Here is a 12,500-nt window from a genome sequence, read left to right as displayed (position 1 = left end):
TGGATGCTTTACTGGAGGCCCCGGAAGGAATAAAGTGGGATATTGCATCTTTGCCTTGGAATGAACACTGGGATTCAGCAGGGGCCCAGGGGCTCTGGGCTGCTGACCCCTGGTGGCAGCAGCTCTCCCCCCACCGCCCCCACTCAATGCAAGGGCCTGAGGTTCTTGCTAGGCTGCCTCAGCATCTGGGATTCTGTGGTCCAAGAGCTGCCTGGGCTGGAGCAGACTGGGCTTGGTGGAGCTCAGGCTGCTTCCAGGCTCGGGGGCCTGGACGACTACTGCTGAACATTTTTTAGAATTCTCCTTTGTGTTTTTGAATGTATCTGTTATATAGCATTTTAAGTGTTTTGCCCTATGCATTACCTTTTATAATTTTTCACAGTTTCCTGGTGCTGTCATTTTGCCAGCTGGAATGACCTGTAGAAACTTTACTTCCAATCCTTTCATCTTCCCATTTTTATAGTACAATTATTTTGAATTTCCTCTGTATACATTTAGAACCACATCATATTGTTATAATTTTTGCTTCAACTGCATAATATCATAAAATATCATATAACATCGTAATATACTCAAGAGGACAAGACAAGTTTGCTGTGTTTTCCTGTGTCTGTTCTTGCTGTGGTCTTTCTTCCTTCCTGATGCCCCAAAGTTCCTTCTTTTCTCTTTCTGTTCAGGGAAGTCCTCTTGCCATTCTTTTAGGGCAGGTCTGCTGACGACAGCTTGTCTTAGTTTCCCTTCATCTAAGTGACCTCTGGTTTCCCTTTGGTTTCCCCCAGGACGTCTCACTGGATGAAGAGGCAGGATTTGACAGTCTTTGCTTTCAGCTCTCGAGTCACTTTGTGCCATTTCCTCTGCCTCCCACTCCTGAAATCTGGATTCCTTCCCACTACTGGTGAGGTATTGTTTTTCTCTGGATTCTTTCAAGGATTTTGTTTGCCTTAGTTTTCAGAATTTTAGGGAGTTCCTGTCGTGGCTACAGTGGTAACGAACCCGACTTGTATCCATGAGGATGCGAGTTTGATCTCTGGTCTTGCTCAGTGGGTTAAGGATCCCGCGTTGCTGTGGCTGTGGCTGTAGACCGGCAGCTGCTGCTCTGATTTGACCCTTAGCCAGGGAACTTCTATATGCTGCAAATGCAGCCCTAAAAAGAAAAAAACAAGACAAACAAACAAACAAACAAAAAAACCAGAATTTTAATTGTGAGGAAACTGGGTGTTGATTTATTTGGGTTTATCTTGTTTGGGATTCACTTAGCCTCTTGAACCTGTGGGCTATGTCTTCTGCAAAATGTAAGATGTCTTCAGCCATTTTCTTTGGGTACTTTCACCATGTTCTGCTCTCCTTCTGAGGCTTTGTGACCCACATGTTAGATTTTTAGTCTGAGGCTCGGGGTTCACATTCGTTTAGTCTGTTTGCTCTCTTGTTCAGATTGTTCCTCTAGTTCGCCCATTCTTTCCTCTGTCTCTTCCATTTTTCTGTTGAGCACATTCATTGAGGTTTTTATTTCAGTTACGTTTTCAGTTCTAAAATTTCCATCTAGTTCTTCTTCCTTCTGTTTCTAGCTGTGGCTTTCTATCTCTTTTTTGAGACTCTTTTTAATTGTTTTAAGCACTTTCATGTTTGCTCAATGATGGATTTTTGTGTTGGCTGCTTTAAAGTCTTTGTTGGATAACTACCCTACCATGTATCATCTCAGTGTTGGTGTCTGAGGACTGACTTTCTTCATTCAGTTTGAGGGTCTCCTGGTTCTTGGTGTGAAGGGTGGATTTAGACTGGAGCCTGAACATGGCTATTATGAACCCTTTGGTTTTGGTGCTTCCTCTGACGTTGGTCCATGGGGGCAGGAGGGCGCATCCCTTTTCTTGCCAGGTAGGTGAAGTCCTGGGTCCCCACTCAGGCTCCCTTGACCCCCAGGGGGCTCCTCACTGCTCTGGGTGAGCATGTTGGGAGTCCCCATTCCCCTGGGGCTTCATGGGGGTGTCCCTGGCTGTGAGGGTAGGACTGCCCCCCACGTACCCTGCACTGACATCATGGCAGGGGCAGCCCCGTTACTGCTGGGATGTGGTGAAAATCCCACTGTCCCCACGGCCTTCTCAGCCACCACCCAGCGGCAGATGGGGTGGCGCCGAGACTCCGTGGGGGTGGAAGTCCAAGCCCCACGTGTCTCCACCAACACCAACATGGGGCTGTGATCCTGGGGCAGCTCCTGCTGTCTGGAGTGGGTGCAGGCTCCTGGCTCAGCCTTTGTGGGCCTGGTGTGGGGCAGGGCTGCAGCTTTTCTTGTGGGGTTTGGCTGGAGCACAGTGGTTCTTTTCAGAAAGTTCTCTTTCTTGCTGGGCTGCCCTTTTCCTGGTCCTCTGCCCAGAGGACTTCTTTGTCTGTGCCGTTGGCGTTGCCATCTCCCAGTCTCTGACGGAATGGGGCAGAAAGCAAGTCCTGGGACTCTGCAGTGTCCTCGTCAGGCTCTGAGGTCGCCGGCCAGTCTGGCCTCTCCTCTCTGCGCTCAGTGTTGTGTGTTTGATGCCTAGTGTTTCAGGTGTACTTAGGGGAGCAGAAGAGGAAGGCAGACCTCCTCCCTCTTCCCAGATGCAGACGTCCTGTGGTTAACTTTTAAATGTCTTTGCCAAAGAACAGACACAGCAAGTGGGGAGCAGGAAGTCTGGGCTTTGTATGCAAATTCACCATCACATCCGTTCAGATCCATCTCCAGAGAGGACTCCGATTCCTTTCCTGCTGGCGGAGCTCAGGAGCTGACTTCTCTGGGTGGAGGTACTTACTTTCCACAGACCGCATTTATGTTGGGTTATTCCTGGAGCCTTGCATTGAATTTCACAGGGAGCGCCAAGGTGGGCAAAAGCCAGGACAGATGCTGCTGCAGAGGGTGGGGACTTTCTGGGGCTCTGGGAGGGCAGCGTCTGAGCGCTGAGCATGAAGACTTCACAGTTCACACCATCAGGCAGACGGGCTTAAGTGGCTGTAGCTGGAAGGGATGCATCCGTGCATATTTCCTGCGGCACCTCGTCTGGGGCAGTTAATCTTTGCCTGCTCAAAGCAGAAAGCAGTCCTTGCTGGCAGACCAGCTCAGTTTTCAGGGAATCACTATAGTGACAAACGCTGTTACCGAGTATACAGCGGAAAGCGATTAGTGAGTGCCGGCTGCTGATGAAGTGTGGCGAGATTTCCCACGGAAAGGGGAGGGGTGTGAGGCCCAGGGCACCCGCGCACGTCCCTGGTAACAAGGGCTGGCCACCTCTGGAGCCAGTCTTTCCGTTTGCGTGTTGCTTCTAACTAGGGATGGAAATGGAAACTCTTTTGGGATCCAAACCCTGGACAGTTTAGGACTTCAGAATTCATACAAGGAAGACTAAGAGCTGATTAGAGTAACCTTGGACATAGATTATTTTAGAATTCACAGGTCCACCTGACCTGGAACAAATAGTCTGCTTCAAACTGCAGGCTACTCTAAATAGGAATTGTCACATGCTGTCAGTCACGAACTGACACTTGGCAAAAGCGTCCCTTGAACCCCAGTCCCAGCTGGCTCTGCTCATTGGTGACACTGAACGTGGGTTCTGGGACCACAGGCTACTCTGAGGTTCTAGGTGTGGCCCAGGGTTTGATGGGAGTAGGAGCCCAGTAACGCTTATGAAGTGAGTTGGCCAGGCTGACTACTTGTTCCATGTCCCGAATCAATAGGAAGGTTAGGGTCTGTTTGTATTTGGCTCTTGAAGTTGGTTGGCCTTCAGATGAGCAAAGACGTTTATTCCAGTTCAGGGTTCTAGGTTTACTTTGCAAATGTGATCTGAGCTTTGGAAGTGACTTTGTGTTAATGTGGGACCTGATTTGGGATGTGGGCTTGGTCTTGGAAAATATCAAACCATTCTCTAATATTAAACACATCCCATATATGTGTCACTACTGCCCCTTGGTCACTGCCGGCTGTTAGTCCATTCATGGGGACACTGGGGACTGCGTTATGTGTCGTTTTAGCAGCTCCTTGTGTCATAGCGCCCTGTGGTTCTGGTTCAGTTGTGTATGTGGGATCAGTGCCTCTCTTTCTGCGTCAGTTAGAACTGGGCCCAACCTCACTGACTCAACCCCACAGAGGGGTACGAATGTGGTCTGCAGGCTGCCCCTGGCTGGGAAAGGATCAAGGCTGGTGTGGTGTGTTTTTAACCGGGCGCATTGCTGCCTCCAACGAAGTGGGATTGTGTCGATGAAAAGGAAAGGAGGATGGTACCCGGCTGACAGTCTGCACGGTCACGTCCACCATTCCCCAGGCTGGATACCTTTCTTACGGCTTCTTTACACGAAGGCGGTCAGGGTGCATTTGGGGCAGGGGTCCTGGGGGGTGTCTTGGACTTTGCTTTTCTGGTCAACCAAGATGGGAACATGAGTTTGCCCAGCTGAATGTCAACATCAGACAGAAGGAAAGGTCCTGGCAGTATGAATTCTTAGAGAAACAGGAACCACTACAGTAGATGTTGCAGCTCAGCTCACAGCAGATGGGGGTTGAGGGGGGCAGGAAACACCGTCCCTGCTGGCGTAGTGCCGCCTCGGGCTCTCAGCTGGACGACCATGGCTCTGTCTAGCGTATGTACAGAGTCCCGTCTCCTGGAAATGGGTGGGAAAACGGGGGCCTCGCCAGGGCACACCCAGGCTTATGCTCCTGCCTCTGGGGTGAGGTCTTGACTTTCTGTGTCCCCCACTGCAGTGCCCCCTCCGCAGTCGCTTTCCCCTTTCCCTCATTTCTGATCTCGTGCCAACCGTCTGTGTGTGGTCCTTATGCCCAGAGGGACAAAGAACAAGAAAGTGGCCTCACCCTGTCTGGATCCCTCTGCTAAGTCCTGCTGGTGCCATGGTCCACCCATGTTCTCCCCTGCGCTCCCCGTGAGCTCTCTTCTGCTTTGGACTCCTAGCGCTTCTAGGAGATGCCATGGGTGGATGGAAGACATTGCAGCTGAACAAAGCGTGGCCCCCTCTTTGTAACTCCATGGCAGGTGCTTTGATAGATTTCAGATTTGTGTGCTGGATTAGACGCTATATTTTTAAATTGGTATGATGGACAAATAGCTGTTAGTATCATTCAGCACTGAAAATATGTCGGTTTAAAGCTTTACAAGTGGTTTGCCAACAGCCTCAGAGTGTATCAGCTTAGACCAGGGGCCATGAGCCTCCAGGTGAAGGCCCAGAGAGGCTGGTCTTGGTGCAGCTTCTCCCGCGTCTGAGGTCAGCTGGTCCAGGAGGGCTTCACACGGGTATCACGCTGTTGGCCACCTGGTGGCTGGGCCGCATGGCAGCTGGGCCCTGGTGCTGGTACCCGGCAGGCCAGCTTCGGTGTGCTCACACGGCAGCCTTGGGGCTCTGGGAGGGTGGGAGGCTGAGGCCGCTCCCCTCACCACTTCAATTGTCCAAAATGTCACAGGTCAGCCCAGGGTCAGGAAGGAGACACCACCCCCGATGGGAGCAGGTGTAGAACCACATGGGGAAGTGGGAGGTCCCAACCGGGCTTTTGCAAAATCTGCATTCTTAATCCAACAGTCCTGTGAGGTGGCCCCACTCTTCTTCCATCTTACTTGTGAGGAGATGGAGGCTTACGGGGCTAAGTGACTTTGCTCTAAATCGTGCCTCTAGCAGACTAGGCCTCACACTCAGATGTTCTTGCTCCAGAACCTGCTCGCTTTGCTGCTCCTACTGGTTTTACACCGGCATCAAGGTCAGCTCGGGTGGAGAGCACCGTCACCAAGATATGTTCCAGTAGTTTCCGTCGTGGCGCAACGGAAACAAATCCACTAGGAACCATGAGGTTGTGGATTCGATTCCTGGCCTTGCTCAGTGGGTTAAGGATCTGGCATTGCCGTGAGCTGTGGTATAGGTCACAGACGTGGCTCAGATCCTGTGTTGCTGTGGATGAGGTATAGACTGGCAGCCGTAGCTCTGATTCGACCCCTAGCCTGGGAATCTACATATGCCACAGATGTGGCCCTAAAAAGCAAAAAAAAAAAAAAAAAGAGTGACATTCTAGGCAGCAAGGGTGAAGCCTTGCAAGCATCAGCACCAATCTACCTGAAGGGCTTTAGGTGACGCGGTGATGTCGAAGATGAGCACAGCCACCCCTCCCCCACCATGTTCAGAAGGGGCCCTAGTCCCTGACACATGGTCTCCCAGGGTCCCGAATGGCTGACTCTGGTTTCACCCAGCAGCGCTCCTCCAGGGTGGCCTGCGTGTCCCCCGGCCCGGTCGCAGGAAACATGTGGATGCAGGTGGGATTCAGGAAGGCACTTCTCACCTGTAGCCCAGGCCAGACCTGAGAACAGAGCAGATGCTCTGCAGAGAAAGTGCAGGGGCTGCATCCTGGGATGCCGGTCACCTGCCGTCGGTGTGTCTGTTCACAGCTGGCAAGGCTTCTGGAGTGGCCTCTTGTCTTGCAAAGGTCCAGGATCCTGGGACTTGGAGAAACACCCGGACACAAAGTCTCTAGTGTCTCAGGCAAAACGGGTCTGTTTTTAGGATGAACCTGAGGCTGACACAACCCTCCAGCACCGTGCAGCAGGAGGAGGGACTATTGCCCACAGCACGGGCCCTGAGGTGTCAGTAGAGCCTGGAAGAGGTGGCACTAAGATCTGTGGGAGCCATGGGGCTTTATGGAGCCACAGTCACACATAGGTGTGGGCCAGGCAGTGCGGTCCCCCATGCCCTGGAGAGAACCAGCCCTCACTGCAGCAGGCAGTGACATCCTGTCATGGCCACATGTGCCCACGGGTGCTCATGGGTGCCCACGGGCAGTCATGCCGAGAGCTTCCTTCCACACTCGGCAGGTGGAAGACACCAAGGTTTCACATGCATCTCCTGGAGCAGAACGTGGTACTCAGGCCACGCTCGGCAGAATGGAGGACACCTGGGGCCTGCAGTGTGGTCCTGAGGATCCGAGGAGAGGCTGCTGGGCTCTGAGTCCCTGCCTGACCCCTAACAACTCTGGACTGAGTGACTCAAACTTCTTACTGAAGTGAAACCTCCTCCCAGTTGTGTGCTTTGAAAATGAGCAGCCGAGGATCATTCCAGGACACAAATGACCCGGAAAAGCAGGGACGGGCTGGTGGCTGAGTGTGTGGACAAGACACCCTCACGAACGGAAGAATGAAGTCACACTTGGCTTCAGATGAGGGGGTGGTGGGGCTTGGGCCAGGGAAGTGTGAACCCCAGATGTGAAATAACCCCAGGACTGTGGGGACACCCTGCACCTTCCTGCCGAGGGGCCCAAGGGCCCATGGACGCGTGCCTGCTCCTGTCTCTCCAGGACGTCCACAGACCTGAGACTCCTTACTGACAGCCCAGCGAGCGCTCTGTGTAATTCTGTAAAAACTGGGACGGAAGTTCGAGCATTGCAGTGATTGTCTTTCTGACAGCGTTTCTCCAGCACCCAGCACTCCATCTGGGGAAGCATTGGAGCAGACAATCGCACCCAGAGGTCCCAAGGATGACAGCGTGCTGGGAGTCAGGCCAGTGTGGACCGACAAGCAAGCCCTGGGCCCTGTGGGAACTTGGAGCCAAAGTGAAGCTAGAGACAAAACAAAGGTTCTTCATGAATTCTCTGTAGAGCCCATGACAAAGTGTGTCCCCAAAGCTGGGAAGTGGGTAAAGGTGGGGCGGTGAGCTCACAGGCCTTCAAGGGCAGTGCCCGTGCCAATGTGAGTTTGGGAAACGTCGGGTTGAGCAAGTTGAGCCCCTTTTCTGAGGACTCCGAGTGCTCCCATCCTAAGGGGTCCTGCCTTCCTGGGAGGGAGCAGCTGGGGGACTCTTAGTGGGCCTGTTTTCCCCTTTCCCATGGGAAGGGGCTCCATGTTAGGGGTGAGTGTGGGTACCGGGGCCCCCGGTGCATAAATCCAGAGCCTTCTGCCCAGTAGCTGTGTGGCGACAGACAGACAGGCTCTCTAGCCTGAGCCAGGTCCCTCCCCTAGACAGGGGTGCAGTCAGGGCACTTACCTTCACGGTAAAGTTGTGAGAGTCAGTTAGTCACTCACATACAGCCTTGCCTCACTCCCCGGGCTCGAGGTGGTCAAAGGCGTTGGCAGAGAGCGTGTGAGCAGTGACAGCTGAGCAGGACCCACTTTCCCCAGTGTCCGTGTGTGGGTGTTGGTGCCCCAGCTGGAGGGCCGGGTGTGGCTGGCGTAGCAGCAGGACCTCAGCAGCCGGCGAGGTGTTGGGAGGGCATGTGGGTGTCGTGGGCTGGAGGGAGCTGCGGGCACATCGGAGGAAGCAGACGCCCAGCACAGCGAGGCCCAGAGGCTGCCGTCATCCAGCTGCCCGGCACTGACCCCCTGGGCTCTTGGGTCAGAGAGCTTGTAAATTCCTCCGGGCTGGAGTAAGTGTGAGTCAGCCTTTCTGCTGCTGGCCGCTGGCTCCTCAACTCCCGGGGCGCTGGGCAGAGTGACCGAGGGGCAGCTCCCAGGCACAAACATGACTCTGCTTTCCGCGGGGGCCTGGACCCCTGACCCATGGCCACTGACCTCTCTGCTTCTCAGTGTCCTCAAATATAAAGGATCCTCAAGGAAAAAGTCAGCATCTTTTCCACCCAGACTTCACAGTCACGGTGAGGTACAGAGGGAGAAGGTGTGTGAGACACTAGCAATAGCAAGTGTCCTGTAAATGCAGGGCAGACACATTTATAGAAGGGTGGACATGTGACCACTTCTGGATTTAAAGCTGTTACACTGCAGTGGTACCTGGTTTTTGGCTAGTGCTAAAATCAGGACATAAAAGCCAGCTGTCAAAATGTTAGAATTGGTTTCTGCCTAACCCTAAGGCTTTAAATCCTGTGATGCTGTAAGTTTCAGGGCTTATCTATGGACTTCTGCCATTCCGTAATACTTTCTCCTATTTAAAATTCTATAGCCCTGAGTATTTCAAAAGAGACTCTGGAAAGTATTCATGTATAAACAAGAACTCACTGCCAGTGAGTTTTATTTTATTTTTAACATTTCCAAACTTTGTAAAATATTGGTCCTCATTTATAATCAACCAAATGGACCAATAGTAATTTGAAAGAAGGTAGTGAAATATTTACTTCATGTTTTAAAGAAGTCGTTTTAACTAACAGTGTGGTGGAAAGTTTAAAAAAGGAAAGCTTCTACAAAAAGCAGGAAGAAATTCTGCAGTGACTTTCATGACATTGGGACTTTATAGCAGTGGCAAAGGTCTCGTCTTTACTGGGGAAGGCAGTCCTCATGGTTTTGCATTCCTGCATGTCCTCTGCGGACTCAGGCCCTGTCCTCCAGCCAGGCCACTTCTCTGCCTGGTGTGGCCCTGAGCTGTGGGGTGGGGTCTCCCTCTAAGACCAAGAGAGGGCTGGCTATCGCTGGCCATACTGTGGCCCCCCAGGATGCCTCTGTGACTGCACAACCCGCGGTAGGACATCCGTGCCCCTAGGACCCGAGTGAGCGTGGGAGCTGGTGTCTGGACATGTCAGGAGGTCCAGGCGGCTCCCTGGACGTGTTGGTGGAGTCGCAGGAATGGCTCCTTGTGACTTCGGCCAGCAGAGGGAGCCCTTGAGGATGGCAGCTCAGCCCGCCCTCCCCGCGGTCCGGCTCCCTGGCCCCTGGACCTGGGACTGGGATGCAACCTCCTTTACTTCTGAGATAAAGGTGTGGCATTTTCCATGGGGACCTCCCGGGAAGGAGGAAGTCAGGGAATGTGCGTGAGGCCCGGTGCAGCTGGAAGTGGGATTTTGTCAGTAAAGTTGACAGCGCCCAGCTTGGGACAGGAGAGGTGCTGAATACAGTGGGATCGTTATCTTTGGAACTCCGTAACTTTCTCTGCCCCTCAACACCCTGCCTGCTGTTAGAAATGAGGCCCTCACTTGGAAGTTAACTGGCATTTCCTATGCCCGAGAACCTCCAGCGGGAACCCTGCAGAGAAGTCACCCGCGGTGCGGGCACTCTGCTGTGTTGTCTTTGCCTGTCATCCTTTGGGTGGCCCGAGCCTGGAGCTGACAGGAGGCTTGGCTGTTTTCCCAGGAACGAGTCTCAGCATCTGATGGGACAACCTTGGAACCTTCTGTCTGTTTACAAAATGAAGCTTCTCTGGGTGGAGGCACAGAAGAAACACGCTCACTAAAATAAAGGAGAAAAAAACCCAACCATAGTTCGCAAATGCATTTAAAATTGCCATGTGGAGGAAACTGAATGGAGTATTACTCATAAGAAGGATGGTGACACTGAGGACTAACTGCAACAGCGTCTGCTGTCACTGGGGTTGGCTCCGCAGCCTGGGATTCCCGGTGCTGTGTGTGACATCACTCAGCCTCCAGATCCAGCTTTTTACCCTATTATGAAGCTGCAGCTTGACTTGGTGGGTGTAACAAAGACATCTCTTTACCTATGTGCTTTTCACTTTATCACTAGCATCCACTTCCCTCTTCTCATTGCCACCATCTTACCCAGAAATGTCCCCGTAGGGACTCAAATGGCAGAAGAGTAAGAGCAACAAGAGAATGGCTGTTTTTCAAATACAGCTTGTCCCTAAGGCAGGGACCTTAGAAGAAGGTCTGGTTGTGGGAGACTTGTAAGAGGAAGTGATGTAAATCACTTTGCAAATCTGATCTACCCACACAAGCAATGTTACGAGTATCGCGTTAGTTCCCTAAAAGAGGGCTTACGCCTGAAATTTCAAGGATTGGCTTAAATACCCCATAGACTGGACACTTGCTCGTTGGGGTGAAGGCTGGTCTTGGCTCTGGGGATGTGAATCAGCCCAGGGCCTGCAGGGAGCCCTCCCCTTCTTTCGTTTGTGCATTGTTTGTTGTCAGACACCTTGTCCCGTCCCTGCTGTGACCCTGCGCCTAGAATGGGGTCTGAGACTAGGAAGTGCCCCATGAGTGCCTTTGGCAGAGGAAGGCGGGTGGGTGATGGGTGTGTTCAGGTGTATCCCAAGGTACTGAATCCAGTGACATGGAAGTGAATTAAATCGAGTTTGTCTTGGAGAGGATGTTGTCGGGGGCTTGAGAGATGGAAGCTTTCCTTTTGCCCACCGAGAAGGGGTTTGGTGTGTGCAGAGCCCACGGGTAGAAGCAGCCCGGTCCCCGACTTTGTCCATCGGGAGAAAGTGGAGGGTGGTTGGGCTGGAGCCGCTAGCCCGAATAGAGCCTGTCTGACCCCCCTCCTCTGGTGGGGTGAAACCACCTGGGGCAGTGTCCACCCCACCTCCTGGAACCCCTGACCCTCAGACAGCAGGTCCGACCATCAGGGGACGCAGTGTGAGCAGGTGGGGGCCCGTGTGGGGCTGTGTGGGCAGGTCCTGGGTGGCTGGGTCGGCACTGGATGGAAAAGGGTGGGGGCGCTGCAGGTAGTAGGCACGGGGCGCAGGTGGGAGCCAGTCTGGGTGGGCCTGGGTCCCTGTTGGCAGCTGGGCCAGGAGGGTCTGTGCCCTGGGCTGTGACCTCATGTGCTGGGCAGGACCGGGCCTGGCTGGGACTTCTAAGGAAAGACCTCCCAGGTACCAGGGACTGGCGCTGGTGAGTCACATGTGGGAAATCTCTGAGTCACCTCTGAGTCAGGGTGCAGGACCCAGAGGGGTGGCTTGCCTGTGTGAGGGGCTGGAAAAGCAGAGAGCAGACCCCTCCAGGGTCTGGTGGATGGTGTCGCTGAGGCCTGACACCCCTGGAAGAGGAGTCCAGCCACCTGCTTGACGTGAACTGCTCCCTGGGAGCCCTGGGTTCTGAGACATGCCACCTGAGCACCACTGGCAAATGCACCCCCAGACCCCCAGAGAGCTAAGGGCCTGTGCACCAGGATGCTTCTTGACAAATAAAACTCTGGGCAAAGCAAGGTGTCCAGCTGTCCTCAGGAAGGTGCGCTGGGCCAGGGATTTGGGGCTCACTGATGGGGCCACCTGGAGAGAGGCGAGCAGAGCCCTGCTCAGGATCACGGTGCAGGGTGTGGCTGTCCCTCTCCTGTTCTGCTCCTGCCTCTGTTAACCCTGCATCTGAGCCAAAGCCCACTGAGGCATTTCCCAGTGACCTTGGTGAATGGAATAGGGATTGTATCAGGCAAGCTCTCCAGGCCCCTTAATCAGGCCGTCTCTCCTCTGGGCTCAGCTGCCTTGGACTTGACTCTGGATAAGCAGCCCCCGGGCCGGCAGGCATGCTCTTCTTGTCCCCTGGCCACGTGGCAGACACTGGGCACGCCTCCCGTGTTCAGCATTAGGGCGGCATGAGAGCAGGGACGGTTGATCTCCATAAGGCAGCTCAGGGTAGGGATTTAGATGGAGTCCTAAGTCAGCCAGGTTTTCCTGAGTGATTTTTGTCCTTTTTCTCCTTTAAATGAGGACATACTCTTGATGTAATGACATAGCTTGATGTGCTCATTACTGGTAGGCATATAACTAAGACTCACAAGTGTAGTCATTTTTGGAATGATTTAAAAAATAATCCTAGGATGCTGGATGTACGATGCTGCAGCTCATGGGTAAACGTGGGAAAGTGGTTAAGCTTCCCAGGGACT

General features: G+C 53.2%; 1 protein-coding gene across 1 annotated transcript in view; it reads left to right on the top strand.

Annotated features, from left to right (window-relative positions):
* Positions 1 to 12,500, top strand: part of LOC146403900 (uncharacterized) — a 119,695-nt gene that overhangs the window by 29,948 nt on the left and 77,247 nt on the right. Inside the window, exon 3 of the mRNA XM_085022440.1 lies at positions 780 to 895. Coding sequence (XP_084878566.1) covers positions 780 to 895 — 116 coding nt within the window. The remainder of the gene's footprint in view (positions 1 to 779; positions 896 to 12,500) is intronic.

Source organism: Sus scrofa, chromosome 4 (genome assembly GCF_054392235.1).
Source record: "Sus scrofa isolate SSC_HxYL_T2T_F1_AM1 chromosome 4, Sscrofa_HxYL_maternal_Yorkshire_Landrace_v2.0, whole genome shotgun sequence".
Lineage (NCBI taxonomy): Eukaryota > Metazoa > Chordata > Mammalia > Artiodactyla > Suidae > Sus > Sus scrofa.
This window is presented reverse-complemented; position numbering and strand designations above follow the sequence as displayed.